Source organism: Erythranthe guttata, chromosome 11 (genome assembly GCF_056151865.1).
Source record: "Erythranthe guttata isolate IM_541 chromosome 11, IM_541, whole genome shotgun sequence".
Taxonomy (NCBI): Eukaryota; Viridiplantae; Streptophyta; class Magnoliopsida; order Lamiales; family Phrymaceae; genus Erythranthe; species Erythranthe guttata.
Window position 1 is genome coordinate 279592 of NC_142543.1, and position 27671 is coordinate 307262.

At 37.0% G+C, this 27671-nt stretch overlaps 7 protein-coding genes across 27 annotated transcripts; 6 read left to right on the forward strand and 1 right to left on the reverse strand.

Annotated features, from left to right (window-relative positions):
* Positions 1-2987: 2987 nt before the first annotated feature.
* Positions 2988-4804, forward strand: LOC105976576 (myb family transcription factor RLI1-like). The gene is made up of 7 exons (XM_013001817.2): positions 2988-3422; positions 3534-3723; positions 3816-3892; positions 3973-4012; positions 4123-4177; positions 4277-4346; positions 4455-4804. The coding sequence occupies exons 1-7, from the start codon at positions 3111-3113 to the stop codon at positions 4626-4628; spliced, it is 918 nt and encodes a 305-aa protein (XP_012857271.2). The 5' UTR covers positions 2988-3110; the 3' UTR covers positions 4629-4804.
* Positions 4805-5136: 332 nt separating this feature from the next.
* Positions 5137-7438, forward strand: LOC105976574 (UBP1-associated protein 2C). Its single transcript, XM_013001815.2, has 6 exons — positions 5137-5500; positions 6026-6146; positions 6293-6436; positions 6533-6729; positions 6808-6883; positions 6984-7438. Exons 1-6 carry the CDS (start codon positions 5346-5348, stop codon positions 7293-7295), a joined length of 1005 nt encoding a protein of 334 aa, XP_012857269.1. The 5' UTR covers positions 5137-5345; the 3' UTR covers positions 7296-7438.
* A 678-nt stretch (positions 7439-8116) lies between these two features.
* LOC105976571 (transcription termination factor MTEF18, mitochondrial) lies at positions 8117-10820 on the forward strand. 2 transcript variants are annotated; one of them, XM_088825022.1, is made up of 3 exons: positions 8187-10217; positions 10430-10536; positions 10632-10820. In XM_088825022.1, exon 1 carries the CDS (start codon positions 8357-8359, stop codon positions 10097-10099), a length of 1743 nt encoding a protein of 580 aa, XP_088681148.1. In that variant the 5' UTR covers positions 8187-8356; the 3' UTR covers positions 10100-10217; positions 10430-10536; positions 10632-10820. The 2 variants fall into 2 exon arrangements, with proteins under 2 accessions (XP_088681147.1, XP_088681148.1); XM_088825021.1 differs by having other exon boundaries at positions 8117-10217; positions 10430-10820.
* Positions 10821-11746: 926 nt separating this feature from the next.
* On the forward strand, positions 11747-13190 carry LOC105976575 (uncharacterized). 2 transcript variants are annotated; one of them, XM_013001816.2, is made up of 2 exons: positions 11747-12190; positions 12601-13190. In XM_013001816.2, exon 2 carries the CDS (start codon positions 12659-12661, stop codon positions 13007-13009), a length of 351 nt encoding a protein of 116 aa, XP_012857270.1. In that variant the 5' UTR covers positions 11747-12190; positions 12601-12658; the 3' UTR covers positions 13010-13190. The 2 variants fall into 2 exon arrangements, with proteins under 2 accessions (XP_012857270.1, XP_088681150.1); XM_088825024.1 differs by lacking the exon at positions 11747-12190 and adding an exon at positions 12321-12419.
* Positions 13191-14968: 1778 nt separating this feature from the next.
* LOC105976573 (uncharacterized) lies at positions 14969-17270 on the forward strand. Its single transcript, XM_013001811.2, has 3 exons — positions 14969-16019; positions 16283-16431; positions 16556-17270. The coding sequence occupies exons 1-3, from the start codon at positions 15649-15651 to the stop codon at positions 17149-17151; spliced, it is 1116 nt and encodes a 371-aa protein (XP_012857265.1). The 5' UTR covers positions 14969-15648; the 3' UTR covers positions 17152-17270.
* Positions 17271-17277: 7 nt separating this feature from the next.
* Positions 17278-21431, reverse strand: LOC105976572 (uncharacterized). Its single transcript, XM_013001810.2, has 9 exons — positions 20675-21431; positions 20108-20248; positions 19505-19885; positions 19244-19348; positions 18984-19124; positions 18524-18727; positions 18246-18338; positions 18028-18139; positions 17278-17627 (listed from the first exon to the last, which is right to left on the reverse strand). Exons 1-9 carry the CDS (start codon positions 21182-21184, stop codon positions 17584-17586), a joined length of 1731 nt encoding a protein of 576 aa, XP_012857264.1. The 5' UTR covers positions 21185-21431; the 3' UTR covers positions 17278-17583.
* Positions 21432-22573: 1142 nt separating this feature from the next.
* Positions 22574-27210, forward strand: LOC105976601 (FT-interacting protein 3). Of its 19 annotated transcripts, XM_088825010.1 has the most exons (6): positions 23104-23322; positions 23474-23502; positions 23731-23788; positions 23946-24014; positions 24437-24502; positions 24655-27210. In XM_088825010.1, exon 6 carries the CDS (start codon positions 24675-24677, stop codon positions 26991-26993), a length of 2319 nt encoding a protein of 772 aa, XP_088681136.1. In that variant the 5' UTR covers positions 23104-23322; positions 23474-23502; positions 23731-23788; positions 23946-24014; positions 24437-24502; positions 24655-24674; the 3' UTR covers positions 26994-27210. The 19 variants fall into 19 exon arrangements, with proteins under 19 accessions (XP_088681134.1, XP_088681137.1, XP_088681144.1 ...); XM_088825008.1 differs by lacking the exons at positions 23104-23322; positions 23731-23788 and adding an exon at positions 22574-22995 and having other exon boundaries at positions 23949-24014; XM_088825011.1 differs by lacking the exons at positions 23104-23322; positions 23731-23788 and adding an exon at positions 22676-22995.
* The last annotated feature ends 461 nt before the right edge of the window (positions 27211-27671 follow it).

The following is a 27671-nucleotide window of genomic DNA, read 5'->3' on the forward strand; positions in this document are numbered from 1 at the left end:
AATTTTATTATACCTCAGGGGGTGGTTGTAATTTACCCTAGTTTTTGTACAAACTCCAAAGGCCCAATGAAGCCCATATAAAGGAAACCGCATGGGCTATGAGAAAAAGAAGTGCTTATAAATTTTATGGGCCATAGAAATATTTTGGGCCTTGTTTTGTTGATCCAGCATATGCAAAGTTAAATCCAGTAGCACAAATAAGCATTTATTTATTTATTAATCACATATATTACGTCATCTGAAATATAATATATTTAATGAAGATTAATTTAATAAAAAAATGCCAACTAATTTTCTGCTAATATTTAATTTTAACATGGATCACAATCAACGTGGCTACCATGATTTAGATTGGGGGTCTATTATTATTATTATTTTTCATACAATTAATTAATTATTCCTTTTTGTCGAAAATGCAGATGGATACCATAAATTGCGAAATAAAATTTGGTAAAGTATCTAAAGCAAATTAATATTTATAAAAGTAGTTCGGAATTTCAAATAAAGCATCTAATTCTGTCACACGGTTGCAATAATGTTAAGAGAACAAACTGTAAAGAAAAATGATACTTTTGAATATAATGGGGTTGGGAAAAAGATTGATCAAATGCATGATTATACCAATATTATTCTTTTCTAACATTCATTACTTTTAAAATAATAATTAATTAATTAAGTTCATGAAACCTCGTAAGAGCAACTATATACAGTTGTATTAAGAATCTGGCATTCTCAATTATCTGTTTACCAAGATTAAAGTCCATCTGTGATTTATATAATTGTTTATTAGGGTTGTATAAAATATTTGTCCTTTGAGAAATTTAAAGGCCAATTTTAAATTGCCTTGTTTTTAATAATTAAATGGCTCACGATGTGTGCGTTGAAGTTGCCAAGTGTCAAACACATTCTAGGCAATTTAGGACACATCATCGTGCCGAATCACACATACACATAGACGTATAATATAAATATGTAAAATATGTATAGATCTATACATGTATACTAATATATAAATTATGAAATTTATAATCATTCTTCTACGCAAACCAATTTCTTGTTAGAGTTAAAATTTTCAAACTCCATGTATCGGTACTCGATTTTAAAATCTTGTACTAACTTATCAATATCCTAGAAACCAGTTGAGTTATATACGTACGGACAATTTAATTCTTATATATAAGCTATGAAGTTTACATGTGTATGTGACACAATGATGTCAACAGAGAGTAGTTTCTCTCCTCATAATTGACTTCCACTATATATGAAAAAGACCACACTCGATCGAATCGTGGCGTTTTTATTTTTTTAGAATAAAATTAATATTTTATAAACGTATAATCTTATTTACAAATTATACAATATATCCTTCTGAGTTTGCTTTTGTATACCTTTCCTTTAAGATATTGAAAATTATTTTTTTGTTTTTTTTTCTTTCACTCACGTTTTAGAATCTTGAAATGTTTTCGAATTTTGATTGGCCTATAGATAAACATGTATTGGAACTTTCATTGCAAGTTCATTTGGATTCCCACTTTTTCAACTTCCAAAAATCAGGTCCCCTATTAGTTTTGAATATATGCCAAATTTATTTAAAAACAATTATTCATTAATATATTATTTATTTATTTATTGTATCTAAAAGAGAAATTGAAAAAGAAAAAAAAAAAATCTAAAAGAGAAATTGAGGAGTCATTAATCAGAAAGTCACATTTGTTATGGAAAAGACACTTTGTGATTGCACCTATTGTTTACTTGGCATAATCTATAGAAGAATATAATAGAAACCCCCATTGTGTTATGGGTTGATTACATGGAATATATATAGAGAAATATTGCTAGGTAATAGAGTTTGACTAGGTAACTAAATCCTAACTAATCTAGGTAACCGAATCATACTAGAATCCTAATATCCTATAATATCTAATAATATAATATACTCTAATACGCCCCCGCAGTCGAAACGTGACGAACGTGAAGACTGGACAATCACTTGCTAGCACGCTCCCGCAGTCGGAACGAAGAAACTCCAAAAGTGAAGACTGGACAGAAGTCGCGAAACACAACGCTAGAGAATTCCTCTGTTGAAATATCTGCCCAATTTAAAAAAAATAATAATAATAACGGGGATAATATATATATATATATTTTTTTTTTTATGTATGAATCGAGAGAGAGAGAGAGGGAGAAGATATGAGAGGGGTCGCCGGCCATGGAGAAGAAGAGAGGCAGCGGCTAGGTTTTAGGCCATGGAGAAGAGGAAGAAGAAAAAGATAGAGAAGATACACCAACCACCGAGAGAGGGAGAAAATTCGGTTTGGTGGTCGCCGGCCATGTAGAAGAAGAGAAGCGGCGGCTAGGTTTTAGGCCATGGAGAAGAAGAAGAAAAAAGATAGAGAAGATACACCAACCACCGAGAGAGGGAGAAAATTCGGTTTGGTGGTCGCCGGCCATGTAGAAGAAGAGAAGCGGCGGCTAGGTTTTAGGCCATGGAGAAGAAGAAGAAAAAAAAGATAGAGAAGATGCACCACCGGGGGAGGGAGAAAATTGGGTGGTGTTCATAAAAAAAGATAGAAAAAGAAAAAAATAAAGAAAAATACTAGAGTACCACCACCGGGGGAGGGAGAATATTGGGTGGTCACCGCCATGGAGAAGAAAGGCAGCTAGGTTTTCACCGCCATTAGAGAAGGAAGGCGGCTAGGTTAAAGAACCTAAACCTGGTGCTCTGATACCATATAGGAAGAATAAAATAGGAGAAAGAGAGAAATAATAATATTACGTAATAGAAACCCCCATTGTGTTATGGGTTGATTACATGGAATATATATAGAGAAATATTGCTAGGTAATAGAGTTTGACTAGGTAACTAAATCCTAACTAATCTAGGTAACCGAATCATACTAGAATCCTAATATCCTATAATATCTAATAATATAATATACTCTAATATAATCTACTATATATATACCAAGTAAAAGAAGAATATTTAAAGTCTGGCATTGAATAGTTGACATATTCAAAAATAAAAAAAATTGCAGCATATTAAAAGAAGAATTTCATGAGAGATACTTGATCATATCTTGTGTTCATCAATCCACAATCCATTAAGACTTATGATGAAGAGAACACATCAAAATTATGGATTTTCAACTGATTATAATTTCACCTCTGATTTTCATTACAATTCTCAGCTGCAATCTTCACCGATGGGACTCGTTAATCAATCTTCACCACCGGCCTTTTACGCTACCGAAGAAGTCTACACGGGCTTATCTCGCTACAACAACACCGTTTGTTCCGATGTACAAATACCGAACACAAACCATTACATCATGTCAGACAACAGCCTTTCCGAAAGCGAACAGCTCTTATACTTGAAAAACAAGCTACTAGGCGATCTTGACGATGAAAATCACAATCTTGGTGTAAGTCCTTTTCAATAATTTGGTTTCATTTTCGCTTGTTTTTTTTTTTTTTTGATTTTTATATTATTTCGACTTGATTGATTTTCTTATGTGTGGCATTTATCCGAACAGGCGTCGCAAGATTTATATGCATCTCATTTTGACAATATAAATCAGTTGGGAAGACAACCTGGATGCTTTTCAGCTGTATCATCAAGTAATAACTGTGGATCAGTTTCTTCGTGTAAGACCAGAATTAGGTGGACTCAGGATCTTCATGATCGATTCGTCGAGTCTGTGAATCGACTCGGTGGTCCTGAAAGTAAGTGATATATATATCTGATATTATAATTTCTTCAAAAAATTCAGGAAAAATTAAACTGATTATTATTATTTCATCTAATCATAAATTAGAGGCAACACCAAAGGCAATACTAAAGCTCATGTGTACTGAAGGGCTTACCATTTTACAGGTCAAAAGCCATTTACAGGTACAAGATAAATCCACTTCTTTACCAATCCCCTGTTTTTTCGACTTTTAAATCATTGAATTTTATTTTTATTTATGTAGAAATATCGACAAGTAAAGTTCGTACCAGAATCAGTAGAAGGTATACTGTTTTTTTTTTTTCGATTTCTTGAGCACAAGTGTTAACTATATTTGTTGCAACGGATTGATTTTCCGCCTTTTTTTTTTTGTTTTTCTTTTCTGATCATGCAGGAAGATCCGAGAAGAAGAATAGTACGAATAATGTAGCACAAATCGACATGGAAACGTAAACTAGCTACTCCAACTGCATTTACCAAATCATATTTCAATTGGATTTAGATATTTCAGATTTCGTTGAATTTGAATTTAAAATTTGTTGTTGCAGTGGTATGCAAATCAAGGAGGCACTGCTACTGCAACTAGATGTTCAAAGACGTCTTCACGAACAACTAGAGGTAGCAATAATATTAATAATAATATGTTGGACTAGAAAATCCATTTACTACCGACTACTCGACATAAGAGCGTTCGTAATTTTCGTCATTTTTTTGTTTGTGCACTAGATTCAAAAGAAGTTACAGCTTAGGATTGAACAAGAAGCCAAGCGGCTGAAAGTGATGATTGATCAGCAACAAAAAACGACTAGCGATTTCACACATGAACGAGAAGAAGACGACGAAGAAGAAGAAGATTCGGAGGTTTTCGTGTTAGAAGGCTCCGATGAACACGTAATTTGACAGCTCCAATCACAAACACACAAGTTCTTGCCACTGACTTGATTAATATGTTACCATGTTTTGAAGTAGTCAATGTCAATCTACAGTATATAAATTGAAGGCTGCAATAATTGTATGACAGGAATTACTGGTCATAATTTTTCATTACTTGTTTATGAACAAAATTGACCAATTAACAATGCATTAGCTGATTTTGTTGTACAAACATCATAACTATATTAAAAAATATTTGCATGAAACACCAATTAATTTTTTGGGGACAAAATACCAAAATGCTATATTACAAGGGTGCAAAGTGGAGTTAAACCAAAATAATAATAATCGGCCCATTTCCATTTCTCACAAACTCATTCATATAGGCTGTATAGCCCAGCTTTTGTTGCGCCAAGCTTTTGTTATATGAACATTTATTTAGGCCCAAATTCGGCCATAGAGTAGCGCTTTTAGCCGAAGCAAAACGCGACTTTAGCACGTAAGAGTACAAAATCTCCAAATTTCCAATCAATTCGAAAGTACAGATAACTTTCTGATACAGAAGGGTTCCAGTTTCAGAACTCTCAGAGCCATCGTCCCCACAAACAAAACACACACAACACACACTTGCAACCACCGCCGGTTTTGCATTTCAACAAATTTTGAAATTCCGAAAGAGGCGGGAGCCAATCGGAGAGGAGCGGGCTTGTACGGAAGAAGGCGGCAAGTATTTATATATAACAGATGGAGGAGACGAAGAAGCGGAAGCTAGACGAAATCGGAAACGGCCGTTCCTTACCCAACTTGAATGATACGGCGCCGTCTTCAACCCTTGAAGAATTGCGTACGCTGCTTGACCCCCTCGCTAAGCCGCTGCTCGTCAATCTCCTTGCTAGAGCGTAATTCTCTTCCCCTTTTTAGTTACATACTCTCTTTTTCAGGCGTATTTAATTATTTTTCTTTTCTGCGAGGGCATTTATCGGAGAATTTAGTGTTTGAGAAGCTGATTTAATTAATTTGTATTCCTGCATATTTGTGTAATCGATTCCATTACTGACCTGTGTATTGAGGTCATCATAATATGGTTTTCCTGTAATACAATGTATTTTATCAGTTTTCGAGGAGTTTATAGTCGATGAAATCCGGTTGATTTCATGTATGGATGGGCCCATGTCTCATTTGGTTTGTTATTCATAAATAGACGTAGAAGCTTTATATCGGATCTTGTTAATCTTTCTCCCGTTCGTATTTTTGCGTATAAATGACGTGCTTGTGTGTGGTCTGTGATTTGAACGTGTGTCATGCATCTCTGTGTTTTATACATGGAGGCGACATCTTGTACCATCGTCGTTGTGTGGCGTGTGGATTGACATTGTGTGTGTGTGTGTGTGCTTGTTGCGTTGTTTGCATGTTCTGGCTTGAAGAGGTTCCCAATATGCTTCTATTGCCGAAGAAATTAAAAGTGTTGCAAGTGCTGATCCTGCCCTTCGAAAGCTTTTTGTTCGTGGTTTAGCATGGGATACTACTTCAGAAACTTTGTGTGATGTGAGTGAATTGCTGTTGCCTGTGGACGTATAATTTTGTATAATTTTGTATCTCTGTTCATGGCATGTTATTGAATGCTAATTGGTAGAGGGTAACTAGCATCAAGATAATCACTTACATTTATTGAGTTGGATGATCGGATGCAGGCCTTTCAAGAGCATGGTGAGATCGAAGAGGGTGCTGTGATTTACGACAAAGCCACGGGAAAATCACGTGGTTATGGTTTTATCACCTTTAAAGATATGGAGTCAGCTCAGAATGCACTAAAAGCACCAAGTAAAATGATTGATGTGAGTATTGTGGTTCATTTACCATCAGGAAAATCGGATGTTGTTATATGGTTCATCCAACTCAGCGTTACCCTTTCTCTGGTATCTTTGCTTTAGGGTCGTATGGCTGTATGTAACCTTGCAAGTGAAGGCTTAAGCAGCACCAGCGCCACACAGGATCAATCCCAAAGGAAGCTATACATTGGAGGTTTGTCACCCGAGATAACTAGCGAAATATTGCTCTCCTTCTTTGGGAGATATGGGGATATTGACGAAGGCTCTGTTGCATATGACAAGGACTCGAAGAAATCCCGGTAAACAATTCATCCACAGTTTTTTTCTCTTTAATGTAAAGTTTCAAATTCTGACAAATTCGGTTCTATTTCTAAAAGCGGCTTCGGCTTTGTTACTTACAAGACTGCTGAGGCAGCAAAAAGAGCTATAGAAGACCCTCAAAAGATGCTCGGAGTAAGTAAACACAATCCATTTCTAGCAAAAAAGCTGACGATAGTGAGGTTACTTACTAGAACGAAATTTATAAATAGTTTCATTATCGAGCAAATTGCAGGGAAGAAATGTGACGGTGAAGCTTGCTGATAATCACAAAGGAAAAGTCGGGCAATCACAGGCGCCAGTAAATATGAGTGGTGGATATCAACAACAGAGTGGCGGAACTGGAAACCCTATTGGATATAGTTATACACAACATATGGCGGCTGCGGCATATCAAACTGGTTCGTACGCAAGTCCAGCAGCAGCAGCTTCTCATTACTCGGCTCAGTCGCAATATTCTTATCCACAGTATGATTATAGGACAGATACTCCGCCACCTCAGCACTCGTCTTTTGCTGGATACCCTTACCACATGCCAAAGCAATAGCCACCTCAACTCAACTATAGGATGGGATGTTTTTCGAGCAGTTGTGATTAGGCTAATTAGGTTTGCTTAATTACTTTTTGACTGTTTTTGTTAATTGTCTCTCTTAGCTCTATGCTTCTTTACTTCTCTTTGATATTTTCTCATCTTTGTGCGCAAGTGTACCCCCCCCCCCCCCCCCCCCCCACCCACACACACACACACACACACACACACGAAGGTGGATGTGATGAAGAATTATCAAGTTAGGTGGTGTTTGCAACACTTTCCAAATTAATTTGGCGCATCCAAATCCTAAATCAAAACTTGCACCAACATACTACTCGGAACCAGTTGAGCTATACATGCATGCGAGTAATGCTAAATCAAAAACTCAATAAAACGATGGGTGGTTTAATTGGTGGTGTAATGAGATTACATCTTCTAATGATCCGAGTTTGATTATTGTCAACAAACATTAGATCGAATTCGTCGTAAATTGTTTGCTTGATGTGATTTACACCTCGTGTCGTGTGTGAGATTTGCTGTGGTGTTTTTACCAAGTAATGTAAAAAAAGAAAATTAACATAAAGAGAAAAACCAATTTTCTAAATTTCTAATATGAAAAAAAATAGGGATAGTAAATTACTAAATTGTTGAATAATGATGAGATAATGAGACTAATGGTTCATGTTAACTTTACAAAAATCAAAGCCAAGGGGCAACATATACAGCCATGAGCCAACTCACTTTTATTTTTTATTTTTTATTTTTTATTTTTTATTTTTTACAGCGATAATCTAATAAAAATGAGTTATTTATCTATGAATCTTTTACAAAATTGCAGATGCGTAAAAAGTCAAATTTGCCCCTGGTAGTTCCTCTTCAACCTTGAACAAGGGGGGGGAAATGTGCAGCAGCGCCATTCTTTTCCAATTCTTGTTCAACCAAAACCCTGCAACAAATCCCCTTCAAGGTGAGAATTTCTCTGTCACAGTGTTCAAATTTAATCTATTTTCAGTCCGCGATTCTTTCCGTACCCTTTGGAATATATACTCCACATATCCGAGAAAAATAGTATCTCCATGAACGTTTTACACAGACTCAGAAACCCTTCTCTCCTCAAATTTCTCTCTCTATTACGCGCAGAAAACAACCTTAATTCATCGAACTCCCACCTTTCCTTAAACGGGCCGGGCCACATTTTTCGAATACTTAGGTTTTGTAGAACAGAAAGGGCTGTTAATCGTGCGAATCTTTCCGAACTTGCAAAGAAGTCTCGTGTAGTAAGAAGAGAAGCTCAGGCTGCTTTGTTGGAGTATCTACATTCCACCAGAAGCCTCCAGTTTATGGATGCCGAAAACATGAGCAAAAACACGCCGGAGTTTTTCGACAGGTTGTTGACCAAGGTGGATATCGACGATGGTGATGTCAGCAGATCGTTGACTCGGTTCTTGAGGTACCATCCCATTAACGAATTTGAGCCTTTCTTCGAGAGCATTGGTTTGGAGCCGTCTCAGTACGCTTCGTTTCTTCCTCGCAATTTAATGTTTCTAAACGATGATCAGTTGTTATTGCGGAACTATTATGTTTTGTGTAATTACGGAGTTCCTAGGAATAGGATAGGGAGGATTTATAAGGAAGCGAACGAGGTTTTTAGGTACGATTATGGGATTATGCAAGAAAAGCTTCTGTCTTTACAGAGTTTGGGGTTGAAGCAGTCTCTTGTTGTCAAGATTGTTGCTTCGAGTCCGTATCTTTTACGTGGAGATGCTAATAAGGAATTTCTCGAGTTCTTAGAGAAGTTAAAAAGTATAGGGATTGATTACGATTGGCTTGAGGAGAATATATCGGAACGGGATTCTTGTAATTGGAAATGTGTGCTTGAGCTCATCTCTTTATTAGGTGAAATGGGATTGAAGGGGGAGATTTTAGGCGAAGTAATTAAACAGCATCCAGACCTTTTACTCGAGTGCTCTGGACGAATCACCTTTTGCTTAGTGGGGTTTTTGTTGAAATTCGGATCCACGCCCAATATTGTACAATCCGTGTTTCTTCAGTTTCCACGTATGTCGGTTGTGAAATTCACCTATAATTTATGTCACTGCTATAAATTTCTGGACGAAATAAAAATGCCCGTCAAAGAAATTGGTAGAATATGTAGATTGTACCCACTGCTATTGGGTTCGTGTGAACTCAAAAAAGTTACGAGCTTGTTGGGTATTTTGAACTGTGGAATGAACCGCCTCTGTCAAATGATCAAAGAAGACCCGTACGTTTTAAAGAAATGGGTTCTTGGAGTGAGAGTTGATCGGTTACAAGACCCAAACAGGATTCTCAATGTTCGAATGATGAAAATCAAGTTTCTAATAAGCCTAGGGTTTGTGGAGGATTCGAAGGAAATGGAAAGGGCACTTAAAGTGTTTCGTGGGAAGGGAGAGGAACTCCAAGAGAGATTCGATTGTTTAGTGAAACTCGGTTTGAGTCGAGAGGAAGTTGTGGAGATGCTGAAAGTAGCACCGCAAATTCTTAACCAGTCAAAGGATGTTATCGAAACAAAAATTGGTTGTTTTGTCGGAGATTTGGGGTACTCACTGTCCGATTTGGTCACTCATCCAGCACTTGTTTCTTACACGAGCGAGAGAGTGAAGCTTAGACTTTTGACTTATAAATGGCTCAAAGATGAAAGAGTGGTGCATCCAAAGTTGACCTTGAGCACTCTCTTGTCGTGCTCGGAGGAAATATTTCTGAGGAGTTGGGTTAATTCTCATCCGAAAGGGCCTGAGTTTTGGGAGAGGTTGAAGAAGCAAATATACTCTGCCGAGTAAAAAAAAAAAAAAAGGTAATCGGTTTTGAGAAGTCTTCTGCAAAAGAAGTGTTGTCCTTTGCAAGAGCTCCTTCCCTTTTTTCGGAGTGCAGCAAACATACGCTGGATTATGAAACCAGGTAAATGAATTTCGATTATACATATACGTTTGTAAATAGTTTGATTTTTTCGGTTAGTTACACATTGGTTTATGTTTGTGTCTTAGTTATATAGTCGATGTTGATTTTGTATTATAGTTGCTACTAAGAAGCACTAAATCGAGATGCATCACATAAGTTAATGATGATGTCATATTTTAAATGTGCTGAGTATTTCATCAATCCCGTGGCAGGGATTTGTCGAAGGCTGTGGTGACCTTATTGATGACAAAAACGCGATGCGTCGCAAATCAGATTGAAAACTCGTATTTTCATCTACCAGAAGAGCTTGCTGGATTAGGTACGGCTCAAATGAAAATTACCTCGGTATTCATCAAATTTGAACAGTGATACTTCCTTTGATTATTACTAATCGTCTCTCAGCTATATATACAGTTTTGTTCGTGTTTCTGACAATTCTTACTGATACATTGAAGTTACGGCATCATCACTATCTTGTTCTGAACTAAATGTACATCTTTTTTTTTACGGGCCGAGTAAAAATGTGCATACGTATTGTACAACAAGGTTGAAGAATGGAAACCGGATTGTTATAGAGTCATTATTCAAGAATTCGTTGCGAGTTCTTTGCTTTCTTTGCTGCTCTCTTCTGTGTTTTCGGTGAAGTTTACACCGAGTAACGATCTACCGTTTCTTTACACACACCAACGTGGATATGTTTCCATTATTTGCTTATGTTAATTGGGCTTTCTTGAAAGCCTAAAATGAAAATGGGCTATTTCTTGATTTCAGCCCAATTATCAAGATTTCAGCTCAATGCAATCATTAAACATGTAATAAAAACATGAGTTGTGGAGCCCAGCTGGTTAACGTGTGGTCCCATTTCCAGAAGAAAAGATTTGAGACCTACCCAACAAAGCCCTAGGGTCTTTTATGTCATTTCACGATTTAAAAGTTTAATTTATATATATTATTGAAGCAAAATGCCCTGTTTTTAGGTTTGACAATTCAACTTACAAGCAAGGAATATACGACTGTCTGGTCACAGGTGAATGGAAAACTAAAAATTGGAAACGAAAACGCTTTTATCTAAATCGGCAATTTTCGGATTGGAACTGGAGAAATTCGGAGATTCCATTTTTTTATTTACCTATAATATAATTTACATAATAACCGATACTATAACTTTAATTTTCAGAAAATTATCAATTTTTGGCCGATAAAAAATTGGAATATCAAATTTATTTCATTTTCAATTAAAAAAATCGAATAAAATTAAAAATTCGGTTCCTATTTCCAGTAAATCCAAGTGAAAACTGAGACTGAACCAATCTAACTGTATCTAAGGTAGCAAGGTGTGGTACAGAATAGGCCTACGAAGACTGGCCTACAAAATTTACATTTGTTTTAAATTTTTAATTATAACCTAATAAAACATTTCTACTGTTTTTATTTTCAATACCTTCATTATTACTTTACCCTAATTCCCCAAACACTCCATCAAAAAAAAAAAAAAAAAATTAAAAAAAAAAAAAAAAAATCCTTTCACCACTTGAAACATAACTACATCACATCTTTCTTCACTTTTTTATTCTCTCCTTCAGTACTCTATTTGCCTCCCTCAGCTTATTGCCTTAGTTTCTTTCTTCAACCTTTGCAAATGGGGGAAAAAAATTAACATCACTTCAAATCTGACTCCATTTTTCTGAATCTATAATCAATTTCCTGTTGTTTATTTGATCTGGGCTTTCATTCTTTTTTATTTTTTCAGATTAAATTTGTCTCTGTTCGTCGCTTATAGTTTACCAAGACTCCACCTTTTTCTTATCCGTTACTACTGAAAACTATTCATGCAGCCACAAATCTCATCTGATTACTGATTCTTCTTTGCTTTCTGATTGGTGGAGTTCTTTTTTTTGTTTAAAAATCATTACTTTTGATTTTTTAGGATGCGAATGGCTCTTGTCTTTTTATGAAGGCAGCTTCTTCATCTGGTAAGTAACTCTCTTTCTCTTGCAGTAATATTTAATCATAGTTTTTTTATTGTCTGTTTTGTTGTAATCCCATGTTTATAATTAATTGTTTGGGGCTATTTTTTTTCTCCTTTAGTTTTAAAAATGAAACTTTTTTTTTTTTTGGTTGTAAGGTTATCAGTTATGTTCTACATGAACTGGATTTGCAGTTGGTAGTTTGTATTGGATGTATACTAAATCTTGAAATCTGGTTAGCAGTTGTGTCTTGTATGTATATTCATCAGTGGATAAGAATATACAACTTTTAGATTTATGTAGTTTTTTAGGTTTTCTTTAATTGGTTTAATCATCTGTAATTAAAAAAGAAAAGGAGAAACTTTAGATTGATTGGTTGCTCTCTTAATTCATATACCCTTGTTTGGTTAATGCAGAGTTTTTGTTCTCTCACTCAAATTGCTGATCTTGAAATAAAAAAAAAAAGAAAAAAAAATGGGAAGAGGCAGAGGAAAAGGGAAGAAACAGTCTGCTATTGCTTCGCGTGACGAAAATGGAAGCGGCGAAGAGGATAAGTTACCCGTGAGAAGAAGAGGAAGACCCTTAAAACCGATGAAAGACGAAATCGAATACGATGAGGAAGAATTGGAGGAAAAGATAGACGGAGAAGATGAAAACAATGGCAAGAAGAGAAAAAGGGCTTCTCAGGTTAAAGAAATTGCGGATTCGGTTACCGAGGAAGATGATGCTACTGTTACGATTAAATCTGTTGGTTTTAGACAAAACGGAAGCAGAAGGAAAAATAAGCCTAGACGAGCTGCTGAAGTTGGTGTTGAGTGCAAATGATATGAATTTTGCATTGCATGCTCATATGGGATTTTTGATTTCTTTTTCGAGTTCGTGTTTTTTGCTAATGCCCTTTTTGAAGAATTCGTAGAATTGATTTGTTTTGCTTTAATGGAGAATATTATTGCAACCAGTTTCTTCTTTTTGATAATCTTTTTTATTCAAGTATTTGATACCATCATACTATGTAGTAATTATGTATCATACGTTTGACACTCGGATAATGAAGAGAAGGTGGATCAGCTCCACCCGAGATCGAGGTAAACTGTGACAGTTCTTTGTTCGACGTTTCATTCATACTTTACGATGATTGGTAGAGTGAAGCAGCTTTAATGTACAAGTATTTGTGTCGTGAAATTCTTGTATAAATTTGATTCAAATAGTTCAGTTATGTTTGTCTTGCATAGGTTCTATTTGGAAAATTTATGAGGTGGCCATAGGGTCGTGACTCGAGTGAGGTGTGGACCGTGATTTAGCGAATTTGTGTAGGTACGTAATTTGGAATGCTCGTTTGATCGAGGAAGAAGCTGACTTTTTTGCAGGTTTTGTACTCAAGAAACAGATTCTTCAAGTGAAAGTTGCAGATGTTTTCTTTTCTGCTTGTCTTTGTTAGGACAATCAACAGATGATATACTAACAAATTACAACAGTACTTGGGCTATGGCCTATGGATCTACAGTTTTAAAGATTGAGCCCACTTTCTTCTTACATATTACATCATCTGTATACTGGGCTGTGGTCAAGTAAAAGCCCAACGTACTGAAATAAATAAATAAAAGTTAAAAAAAAACAAACAAACAAACAAACTGTGGTTTGTAATTTTCTGTGTTTACAAGTACTTCGGAGAGAAAAAAATACACTTTTCTCCTTTAAATCAAATTTGAAATATGACTTTTTCTTATAGAGGAAACAAGAAAGAAAAAAAAACTAAAGTATTTCAAGTTGTTTGATTATATGATGTTTTATGCCAATTTGACATTTCTTACTTGGCATCTATTAAATTGTGGTTATAATTGTTGGATTAACGCCTAATTTACTAGAGGTTAAAGTGCATGGATTATGCATATGCTGTTGTGCACGTGAGGAATACATGTCAGGTGGATATGTAGTGTACATGGGATCACGTGCCTTGACGTACTATATATAGAAACCTCCTTCTTGAGCTACAAAACGAGCGAGGGGTTATTTTCCTGGCAGATTATCAGCTGGTTTTGAGCTCGTAAATATTGATCTTTACATCATGTATGTATTGATTTGTAATCTCTAGATCTAGTGAATTGGATCGGAGTGTACTGCTTCCGGGGATGTAAGACTCTCGTTGAATTAGACCTTCATTAAATTTTAAAATATCCGCATCAACGGTTAAATTTGGTTAAGCTTCTTTCGATCGGGAGAGCTTAAAGTGTCGAGAATGGTTCGGTGACAGATGATTAGATTTGACAACTTTAATAAATCATAAAAGTTTGGAACACCTGAACAAATCATGTACCTCTATGAAATTAGGTGAGTATTAAAAGTACTTATACACAATGATTGATTTGAATATTGGTGGATATATATTTAAATTCATCAATATATATGTTAGAGTCAAGTGTCACACACACACAAAACACACACAACACAAGTTCACAAGAAGCCATGAACAGTGACAGTTGATGGAGAAGAAGATGGCCAAGAAAAAGAAAAAAAGTCCTTAACTGGAACAATAATTTAGATCCATAATTCTTGGGGTGGACCAATTTGAGTAAGGGGTCCCCTTGTCACATTTTATTTGTTTTTGTGGTGGTAAATATAAATAAATAAATAAAGAAATAAAAAATGAGTTCTGACAGAGTCCTTTTGCCAAAAAAATTGAATGAGGTATGGACCAAACCAGACCATAAACCTTATCATAAGCCCCTATCTATCTTGCAGGTTTTATTTCATCAACCAATATATCTATTTCAAAATGATTTCTATTATTTTTAATATTAATTGTAATAAAGTATTTTTGTGGAAGATTTTTACTTTCTTGAATTTTTAGCTAGTAGAGAATTTTACTTTAAAAAAAATACAGAACAATTGGCAACATCTGCTATGGGAGAATTGCCAGTTTTGAATTTCTAGAGAGAGAGAGAGAAATAGACACAAGTGTGTAATGAAAAGTCCGAAAAAGCAAACAAAAAAATTAAGTTGACCGACTTCTTCGTCTCTCTCTCTGCACAGAACCCAAGCAGCCTGGCATTATTTGGGGCCCTCATTTGTCAGGTCTTTCTCTCTCTCTCTCTCTCTCTCTTTCTACCTTCTTTTTTTTTTTTGATAATTTCTCTCTCTACTTTCCACACCATCACTCTCCCACCACACACACACACACACACACACATACTTCGATATATATATATATATCAGCATATCAAGAATTGCAAAAAACAAGAACGTTTTTTTTTACATATATATGTACCCAAATTCCACTTGAAACCCTCCATACAAAATTTCCCATGAATGAATTAAAGTGTTCAAATTTATTTTCCTGCGGTTAAAAAATTGATCTTTGATTTGCTTAAATGTTGCATGTGCGCTGATTCACGAAGAAGCTTCATCATCACTGGGTTCTTCTTCTAGCTAAGATACACACAGTCACACATTTATATATATCAAGAATGGAAAAGGGTTCATCTTCTTCAGCATCAGGTGGCGGTGGTAGGGCGGCAGATCACTCACACTCGCACTCACTAAATGGGTTGAATTTCGGGAAGAAAATCTACTTCCAAGGTGGCGGTGGTGTGGGTTCTGGAGTACTGCGGCCCAGAAGCAGCGGCGGTGGTGGAAGATTGCCGAGGTCACCGGCGAAGAAAGGGAGGAGTAGTGTGGAGGGCGGACAGCCGCCGCGGTGCCAGGTGGAGGGGTGTAATATAGATCTGAGTGGTACAAAGGCATACTATTGCAGGCACAAAGTGTGTGGTATACATTCAAAGTCTTCTAGAGTCATTGTTGCTGGCCTTCACCAAAGGTTTTGCCAGCAGTGCAGCAGGTCTTTCTCTCTCTCTTCCCCCCTTCTTAATTACTCCCCATTTAATTAATTAATTACTAATTACTCTTTTTTATCATGTTTGTGTTAGAATAATTGTGTCATTAATTAAGAATGAGTTTCCTGTTGTTTTCTTTAATGTTGATGATGATATTGACTTGGGGGGTCTTTGGATTGTGTTTCTTTATGTGAATCAAGATAATGTAATCAATGCTGTTTTGTTGGACCTGAAAATGACACCATTACATTAATTAAATGTTGACCAGGTTCCATCAATTACCGGAATTTGACCAAGGAAAACGGAGCTGCCGCCGCCGCCTTGCCGGGCACAACGAGCGGAGGAGGAAGCCGCCGCCACCACCGGGACCTTTTATGTCTTCCTCTTACACAACAACCCTTTCACCACCCACCTTCGGTTAGCATAATAATATATTTTGTTTCTGCTTATGAAACATTTTATAATTTATTACATATAAGATAAGATGATATATGTATGTATATGTTGTGTGTATTTGTCTGTAAAATTGAATTGCATGCAGATAATCAGAGCAAAACAGGAGGACTTGTGATGGACTTTACCAGAAGAGAAGATTCATGGCCGAATAATAATAATACTATCTCCGCCTTAAAATACGAGCAAGATGACGAAGACGATGATGACGACGATCTTCTAGAAGATTCAACTAATACCAGAAATAATACAACCAGGCACAGTTATTGTGGTGGAGCTGTAATAACATCTCCTTGTCCAGAAAGCTCATCCACAAGTAAAAGTGCTCTCTCTCTTCTGTCAAAACAGTCCATTCCTACCTGGGAATCAACAAACCAAACCCTGCTGCTTCAGCCCTCCTTAGACACCACCACCACCTCCGCAGCGGCCGCCGCTCAATTTTCGTGGGGTTTGAAGGCGGCCAACCACCACCACCACCACCACCATGAAGCTGCTGCTAATAATAGCATCACCACCACCGCCGCAACCACCTTTCATGAAATGGCTCCTCCTCATCATATGCAAGCTCAGTATAGCAGGCATGAACTCGGGCTGAGTCAACTCAGCGAGGGACAATATCACGGGCTCGAGGGCCCCACTGGATATGATGCTGCTTCTCTCCAGCATATGAACTGGTCACTTTGAATTGGCTACACTTTCTGGGATCTTGTCTGTTCTTTGTTTCTCTTTCTTTTGTTTATCTGTGGAATTAAACTAAACTTCGAGTAGTCTTTCATGGGAATTAAATGCCCTGGAAATTTCAACCTCGTATTTTCGGAACAAGAAAGAAATGCACCATTAGCAAAATAAAACATTATTCCTGGAATTACAAAATAATTAATTCACAAATTGGAAGAACGAAAAAGTGTAACAAGCATATTCCTGTTTTATTGCAAATTTCACTGAGGTTCAAAACTTATCAACACACACGAAACAGTAAACTAAGACAGCATCGAAATCCCAGCAGCCTCTGGCATCATGAAAAAACAGCAAGAGGAGCCTCAAATGGCCGAGTACTAAATAGAGAGAAACCTTAAAAAACATTGTCTCCATTCATCATTTTTTCTGCTCCGTCACTTATTCACCCTGTAAGCAGTACAGCTGCCGGATATTGCCTGATGCTGTCCATTCATTGAAACATAGCAAGTTAAAATACGTTCGTTTTTGCTAATGTTCTTCAATGTAATACGCACATCTATATACGTTTCATTGTTACTAAAGGAAGAAAAGAGAGTTATCAAAGAAACTTAAATAGCAATTATGTACAGCACCAATTTTCATCGTATGGCAAGTAAAGAGGCTAACTTAACCACCACCACGTAAGAGAACTAGATTCCAAGCTCTATAACAAGTAAAATCTATTCATTTTCGACGCAATGAACTGCATGCATATATGGTTAATCTTGCAGAGAGAACTGCACTCGGAAATATCAGCATTATACGGAAAGGGGTTGAGATTTCTCTACATCTACATATATCACATACATATGAAATAAAAATTTCTCAAGTAACACAAATTACCATATAACCAATCTTTAAAACATGCATGGAGAGCACTTGATAATTCTCGTTTCCGGTTCTCTTCAAGTTGAGTTTCCCTCAAAATCTGCTTAACTTCCGCCAAGCTTTTGATCTGAAATTTCAAAAAAAAAAAAAATACAATCAACCAAACCATTTGAAACATGACTTAAGAGATCAAACCCATAAAAAGGCCCAGCGCAGATAGCTCTCAAACATACATTTTTCTGCTGTGATGCAAGGTAGGCATCAGGTAAAGGGAAGGGGTTATCTTTAGTGGGACCAGCATTTTCAATTTCCAACCAATTTGGAATCTGAGCATGATTAGAAATGAATATTAGTATGTGCCAGAGATTTCCATAAACATGAAACGAGCCAAGATCAGTAGAGCCCAAAAGAACCTCATTATGCAGAAACTGAAAAAAATCAGTATTGCACATGTAATAAACAATGCATTTGAGAAATTTCACCATCTAGATGGTTCCAATAAAGCTCGTACCACAAAATTGGTAAACTGATCTGGGTCTACGCGACTAGCAGATTCTGCTTGGACATCTGAAACGCCAGCTGGATGGGATAACGAATCATGCGGATCGAGCAAGCCTAGTGCCACGGGTTCATCCCACCTGTTGATGTTAGGATCAACACCAACTTGACTCATGTGCTCTTCCAATTGCGAGTAATAAGTATTAAATGGAGCCACCTATTAATATTTAAATTCAAAAGTGAAAATGGAAATTCTAATTGCCAATCTCGGGGAAAGACAGCTCCAACAGCTCATTTAGGAAGGTTAAAAAATCAGACACGGGATTTTGTTCAACATTCGACACATTTGTAAGTCCAATATGGCCATTCATAAGTCATAATAACCAAATAAATAACCCGTACAACTATTAATCATATGAGGTACTGTTAGAATGATACATGTAAGCAAGTATTGAAAGTATAACGATACTGACCTGCAATTTATGATTATCACCAACAATGAGAGGTTGCTGGTTAACACCCAAGAAGAATACACATTCACGACAGTTAGCTATGCATATACGTCTGGCTGCAGTGATCAGATGAACGCGTTCACAGTGTTCGACCCTAATAGCCTGTAAGAGAATTCTTTAGGCATGGATAAGAACCACTTCTATTACTCTAATAGCACAAATTTAATGCATTTACATACTAAGGAATTGAATCGTGTTACTAATTTTGACCACATCACTACCTTGCCAACAGCTCCAATGACAATAGTTGCATCAGAGCATCCATAGATTGTTGCATATCTCAGTGGCGCCAAAATGTAAATTACTGATTCATGGCAGTTTACAACCTGAGCAAACAAATAAAGGAAGCAAGATACAAGGAAGACAAGAACTTGTGAGATTCACAAAACAAAACAAATCAATGAAAATAATGTTAACAGTGTCAAAAAAGTTAAAAGTAAGATAGGAAAGGACAAACCACTCGCAAAATAAAAGATGCCCACCTTTACAGAGGTACCCTTAAGATCAGATGCTTGTTTCACATATGACGATTTGGAAATTCCCTCAATGAAACTTGGACCTCTATGACTAACTGAAGGTTTCAATGAACCTGTTCCAACATCAGCCATTTGAACATCCGGGTCAGGAGAACTACTGGGCCCACTTTCTTTCAGAGAAACTCTATCAGCAATATGTTCCAGGGTAGACGAGATATTTTGGAGAAGCCAATCAAGAATTTGTGATGCAGGAACAGGAGCAGCAGGCATGTCAGGATCTGAATTCGCGAAAAATGGAGCATTCTGGCTCAAGGAAATCTTAGCAGATCCCTTTTCCCCAAAATAGATCAGAAACCCAAGATGCTCGAATTTATCCACGGATAAAACCTGGCAGGAAAGACAAGCTCAGAACAACTCCGTTTCCAAAGCTCAAGGAAAAGCAGCATTTGAAGCTTAAACTACAGTATCGACTGACACAATAAACATTGGAAATTCAACACCCTCAAGAGCAACAACCTAAGATCGCATGAAATTTGACCTCCTATTTAATTAAAAAAAAAACCATCCTACGACAATAAAAGCAGAATAAGCCAACAAAAGCTTACATACCAGGGAATCATCATCTCCACCTTCTGTGGAGTCAGCCAAGAGGGAAAGAATGTTGGCCATGTGCTTCTGTAAATAAGATAGCTGATGAGCCTCTTCGTCAGCTTGAGATGGCATAAACCTACGACTGTTGCTCCGCACCAACTGCAACAGATAGAACAATTCTTATTTGGCAAAGATCATATTATATCTACCACCTATTGACAACAGTCGCATTCACTAAGCTACAATTCAGACAATTAAGATATCCGTTGTTTAAATGATCTAAACCAAAGCAGTAGTCTCAAACCGGAAACAAATTCACATAAAAAAGTTGCCGGTAAATGGAACAAATATTCTTATACATGATCCGAAAATTACGTTACAGGATTCTCGTAATTTAATAAATATAAAGTGCTCTTTGAAAGATATCTTACATATGCATTATAATCAAAATTGCACCTCCATGTGTACTACATAACTCACCATATAATACCGATCACGTAAAATAAGAAGAAAAAAACATCCAACATTTCCATACAAACCCCCCAAAAAATCAATTAAAACAAAAAAAATAGTAATTTGAATCACCTGCAACGGTGAAAGTGCAGATAAAAATCCATCAAAGGCAGATGTTGAGGGCCAAACATCAGCAACAGCAGCAGAGTCCTTGTGCCCTTTCGGCAGCAACCTCTTATAACTCTGTATATAAAGAAAGATAAGCAAATCAAATACATTGACCCCAATTTCATCGATCTCCTTCGGAGCACCAGCCTTCACTAATGGATCAGAATCGTCGTGCAAAACTGATGATATTGTTTCGATCAGAAGCCGCGCATGTTCAACGGATAATTGAATGAATGGGGCTAGGGTTTCTGGGGTGAGCCTGTGAGTGGAATTGGATGAGAGGATCGAAGATTTGAGCTGGGATAGAGTTTGTGCACCATCGGAGAAGATGAGTTTGGGGATGGGGAGAAGGCCGTGCTCGAATGGCTCGCGGCGAGGGTAGAGGTGGTAGGTCGGTGCCGCGGGGGTGGGGGTGGGGGTGGGAGTGGATGGCGGTGGTTCCGATGGTTGTTCGGCGGCGGTGGGATCTGTCATTGCAGCGGCGCGTGGATCTACGGAGCAGAAATGGAATTTGATCGAAGCGAGTGTAGTTTTGGGCAGAATTGAATTTTTTTGGAGTATTAAAAATGGAGAAAAATCTAATTATAGTATGTATGGGTTAATAACTTATTAAACCTTATTTTATGGATAAATAATTATAAATGAACCTATTATTTATTGCAATGAATGTTTTTCAATCTCTCAAACAATTTGCAATATATGGTTTTAAATGCTTCAGCCTATATTTAGGATCCAATTTTCATGAGTTTGTTTGCTTATTACAAAATTTAAAACATAATTATGTAACTCTAATAAATACTAATCAATTTATACTTTTAATTAAAAACTATATACACTGTTTAGTATATATTAGAGTTACTTTGAAGACTTCGAAAATTTGTACAGTTTACCAAATCGAACTATTCGGTTCGGTATATTTTTTTACCAAATTAATTCGGTATTTAATTTAACTAGTTCTCGAATTGGACATTCAAATTTCAATAGTCAGTCCTAACAATAAAAATAAAAATAAAAATTATCATCAATAGAGGCTAATTTGTAATAATGAAACAAATTATCGAGCTAAAAATATTTTATAATTTCTATAACCTTAAAGAATTTAAAATAAAATAAAAATATTAAATATTTCAGTATTCGGTACGGTATACGATATACCAAGTATCAATACCGTATCGTACCGAACACCAGAATTTCAAAAAAAGAATTACCGAATATCTACACGTACCAAATTTTCGGTCCGACTCAGATTTGTCGGTTTAGGGCCGAGTGAAGACCCCTACCAAAATATAGTGCAGTATGGAGGAAGAATATATAAAGATGGGCCAATGCATGGGACCAGAGAAAAAAGGTGTTGTACATTGAAAGGGGCTTAGTGGGCCCAGCCCATTTAATAAAGTTTAGATCAATACAAACAGAATATGTATTCCATGAAGTTGGGTAATTTGTATATCACATGGAATTAAAATAATAATATATTTTTATTTATGCAATGTAACAAATAGGCATTGCAAATTTCCATGAATAAATAGAAAATCAAATTTTCATAATTTTGGTAATCAAACGACGTCGTATGCATGCATCGGATTCCACGCTTGAGTGTGAAGTAGGGGTCCAATTGAAAAGCATGAGAATATTGAAGAACGTATATATATCTCAGCATCCCCTCTTTTTCGACACCTGTAAAAACACACTACACCAACATACGCTTTTGTCCTGTGTGAAGGGGAGATCCTATCTTCACCCGTGGGTGCACACAAGTTCCATGCCGCATAATCACATAAAATAATATTTAAATAATTTTTTATTTCTTTTAATTAAATAACTCAAATAAAAAATGTTGTATGCCATGTTGCAACATGTATTTAACATAGTATTGTCTAGTAGTTGGATATATTATACAATATACGTTATTAAAACTCAATTAATACTGCTGTAATAAATTTAAAATTACATTTCATACTCAATAGATTATTTTAATCATATTTATTTTGCAATGAGAATCCATCATAAAATTTTATCAATGAATTGATATATTACAAATATCTGTAATATTTTCAAGGTCAATATTTTGAAATCAAACAATATAATTTACTACTATTTTTGTTTTAATCAATTATCTACCTTTCCTAAAAATATAGTGCCACATTACTTAAATAGTTGTAATAAACAAAAAAAAAAAAAAAAACACGATAAGCATCGGACCGAGATACACGGAGGCGGCACGTGCAAATGCTCCGACCAAAGTCCTGGCACGCGTGACATTGGGTCCCACAGTGACAGTAAAGGCAAGTAGTAAGATATAGTAATAAAAAAATTAAAAAATAAAAAGACACACACACACACAGTACACACACTAGGACAATACATACGTACATACATTCATACTCCTGCACATACAAAAAAATTAATCAAAAAAAAAAAAAAAGGAAAAAAAAATACACACACACACAGTACACACAGTTGGGGTTGGGTGCATTGATAAAGCAGATTCATCAGATCTCTCTGCGTGTCCCCCACCACCCTTTTCCTTTAAATCTTTTTCTCTGAAGAAAGAAAAGAATTTTCAAAAAAAAAAAAAAAAACACCTCTGTATTTAGATTTAGCTCTCTCCGGTTTGTGTTTCCGCTTTTTTATTTATTTTATTTTATTTTTAATTTGATTCAAAAAAGGCAACAAGAACAAAAACCCTTCTCTCTACTTTAATATTGGCTCTCTCTCTCTCTCTCTTCTTTTGCTCAGTTGTTTGTATCAATCTATCTGCAGGAACAAAAACCTTATCGTGAACCTTCAAGGTATATTCATATCTATATCTCTTTCTTTTTACCTTTATTCTTTTCTTTATTTAAACCCCTTCAATTATTTGACCCAAAACAGAGAAACTTCAAAAAAAAAAAAACTCAGTTTTTTTGGGTACGATTTTCTGTTTTATTTATTTTATTTTTATTTTTTTATATTGGTGTACCAACATTCAAGATCTAAGCTGCTTTACTTTTTTTTTTTTGGGTTTGTTTTCCTGTTAGTGTTTATTTAATTAAAGGAGGTGAGCTGTAAAAGACTACATTTTTATGGCCTTTGTTGGTATAACGCTACTGTTAAAACTTAAAAACTATTCTTAGTGGGTTTGTACATTGTAGTTCCCTATGTTCTTGCAAGAAAAAAATTGGTCTTTTATTTGTTGTTAGCTGTTAAGCTTGTTGCTTATGATCTCATGTTTTTTTTTTTCGCTTTTGTTCAGCAGGTTTTTTGTTTTCAGATCTGAAGCTTTGAACTAATGTTTTGGAGTTACCAGGTTCTTCTTCATAAGGTTATTTCTTGAAATAAAGCACATCTAAATTTTGCCTTTTTATGTGTCTGAATTCTTACCCTTGTAAAATCAATTTGCCAATTTGTTGTTATATGCAAGGCTCTGTGTTTGATGTGAATCTTTCTTCTATGTTTGGTCATTTCTTCAACCAACAATTCTAAGTATCGATGTTTTTTTACATTAAGAACCCAAACTTTATTATGTATCTTTGCTTATGTCTTGCTAGTGACTTCTCTTTATGTAAGTAAAGAGTATGAGCTAGGCTTCTGTCTTGCTGCGTGTCTCGATTACTATGAATTAGTGATCGAATTGTGCGGGTGTGGAATCAAATGTTTGCCTCGTGACGATTTTATCCTTTTGTAAATTCTGCTGATCATTATTTCCTGCTGTGTGATCTCACGTTTCTCGCTTGTATTCCACAGGTTTTAATCACTCAGATCTGAAGCCTTGAATTGACATTTCAGGCTTACACCGTTTTCTTTCATCGGGTAATTTATTCATAATCAAGATCAAATTTTTTTTTTTTTGTTATGCTCTGTTTGTGTTCGTACATACTGTTAAGTCCAAGTTTTCTCTCTCTGATTTATACTTGACTGTTTGTTTTTCTGCTAATATCTATTGGGGGTTTTCTTAATTGTAGGTTCGAAAGAAGTCAACAAAATGCAGAGGCCTCCGCATGAAGACTTCTCCTTAAAGGAGACCAAACCCCACCTTGGTGGTGGCAAAATCACTGGAGACAAGCTCACGAGTACCTATGACCTCGTCGAGCAAATGCAGTACCTGTACGTACGTGTCGTAAAAGCCAAAGACTTACCAGGAAAAGACGTAGCAGGTAGTTGCGACCCTTACGTAGAGGTCAGGCTCGGAAACTACAAGGGTACAACTCGTCATTTCGAGAAAAAGTCAAACCCCGAATGGAACCAGGTCTTCGCCTTCTCCAAGGACCGTATCCAAGCCTCCGTTCTCGAAGTCAACATAAAAGACAAGGATTTTGTCAAGGACGATTTTATCGGACGGGTTGTGTTCGATTTGAACGAGGTTCCTAAGCGGGTCCCTCCAGACAGTCCACTGGCCCCACAGTGGTACAGGCTGGAGGATCGGAAAAATGAAAAGGCGAAAGGGGAGCTTATGCTGGCTGTTTGGATGGGTACACAAGCTGACGAGGCGTTTCCCGAGGCATGGCATTCTGATGCTGCAGCGGTGAGTGGGGCTGACGGTCTTTCGAATATACGTTCAAAAGTGTATCTATCGCCCAAGCTTTGGTATTTGAGGGTGAATGTTATCGAAGCTCAAGATTTGCAGCCGAGTGACAAAAGTAGGTTTCCGGAAGTTTACGTTAAAGCTATTCTTGGAAATCAGGCTTTACGGACGAGGGTTTCAATGAACAAGAGCATCAATCCTATGTGGAATGAGGATTTGATGTTCGTTGCTGCAGAGCCGTTCGAGGAGCCACTAATCTTGAGCGTCGAAGACCGTGTTGCCCCTAATAAAGACGAAGTACTAGGAAGATGCGGTGTGCCTTTGCAGTACGTGGACAGGCGATTGGACCATAAGCCGGTTAATACGAGGTGGTACAACCTTGAAAAACACGTCATGGTCGAGGGCGAAAAGAAGAAGGAAGTGAAATTCGCTAGCAAGATTCACATGCGAATTTGCTTAGAAGGTGGCTACCATGTTCTAGATGAATCCACTCACTACAGCAGTGATTTACGACCGACAGCAAAGCAGCTGTGGAAATCGAGCATTGGTGTTTTGGAGCTCGGAGTATTAAATGCACAGGGGCTTTCACCGATGAAAACGAAAGACGGGCGTGCAACTACAGACGCTTACTGCGTTGCGAAATACGGACAGAAATGGGTTAGGACAAGGACAATCATAGACAGCTTTTCTCCGAAATGGAACGAGCAGTACACGTGGGAGGTCTTCGATCCATGCACTGTAGTAACCATCGGTGTATTCGACAACTGTCACACACAAGGCGGGGACAAAAATGGAAGAGATGCAAGAATCGGTAAAGTACGAATTCGCCTTTCAACCCTCGAGACTGACCGTGTCTACACCCACTCGTACCCTCTCCTAGTTTTGCATCCGTCGGGTGTGAAGAAGATGGGCGAAATTCATTTAGCCGTTCGATTTACGTGCTCGTCTTTAGTGAACATGATGCATATGTACTCGCAGCCGTTGCTTCCGAAAATGCACTACATACATCCATTGACAGTTAGCCAGCTCGACAGCTTGAGGCACCAAGCAACTCAGATAGTCTCGTTGAGGCTGACTCGAGCCGAGCCGCCTTTGAGAAAGGAGGTGGTTGAGTTCATGCTCGACGTCGGGTCCCACATGTGGAGTATGAGGAGAAGCAAAGCTAACTTCTTTCGGATTATGGGTGTTTTGAGCGGTTTAATTGCGGTTGGAAAATGGTTCGATCAGATATGCAATTGGAAGAACCCAATTACGACAGTGCTTATCCACATACTCTTCTTGATATTGGTCATGTACCCAGAGCTAATCTTACCCACGGTATTTTTATACCTTTTCTTGATTGGCGTGTGGTACTATAGATGGAGGCCGAGGCACCCGCCCCACATGGACACGCGTCTCTCTTGTGCCGACAACGCGCACCCTGATGAGCTGGACGAGGAGTTCGACACTTTCCCGACTTCTAGGCCCGCGGATATTGTCCGAATGAGGTACGATCGTCTGAGGAGCATTGCTGGCAGGATTCAAACGGTGGTTGGTGACCTGGCAACTCAGGGGGAGAGGCTGCAGTCATTGCTGAGCTGGCGGGACCCAAGGGCCACGGCTTTGTTTGTCATCTTCTGTTTGATTGCTGCGATTGTTCTGTATGTTACGCCTTTCCAGGTGGTGGCGCTTCTGACGGGGTTCTACGTTTTGAGGCATCCTAGGTTTCGGTACAAGCTGCCTTCTGTGCCGCTCAATTTCTTCAGGAGATTACCAGCAAGGACGGACTGTATGCTGTGAGTGGAAAACAAAGGTGTTTTTTTTTTTCCCGGTGGCGTTTATGTAAGATTGTCTCTGAAACTTTTTTTGCATATTTTGGTTGGTTTTTAAGGTTTTCTTTTATTTGTTTAGGATGTTGGTTTTTGTGTTCGAGACAGATTTGGTGGTCGTTTTAATTCAATCCGGACTATCCCTTTTTCTTTATTAAATCATCTAATATGAATTTTAATGGTATAAATAATGTCGGTAAAAAGTTGTTAGCTTTTTACGACGGGCGCGATACTTGGCCGTGAATTGCCAAGCTAAGTTGTTATGTCTTTTATCTGTGTTATTACCATTTAATTTGCTGTTTAGATTTGATCCTTTTCAAATGTAAAACTAAATGAAGGAGCATTTGTTTAACAGTGTGAGTTGTAATAATACAAGTGGACAATAGTTTATTTGCTAAGGATTAAAAAAAACAGGGGCAGAAATGACATTATTCCTGGAATCATGGCACCAAAAGCTTTTATCAAGAAGCATGTTCTATTTTTCATTATTTAATTCTCAAACATTCCTTCAAAATCAACTGCTCCAGTATTTTTTAAAAATCATCACCATTAAATGCTTGTCGGAGTTATATTTTTTTAAATTACATCTCTGTCCTCTGTTTTTTTTTTACCCCTAGTTCATATTCAAAATGTTAAAACAGGGCTTGTG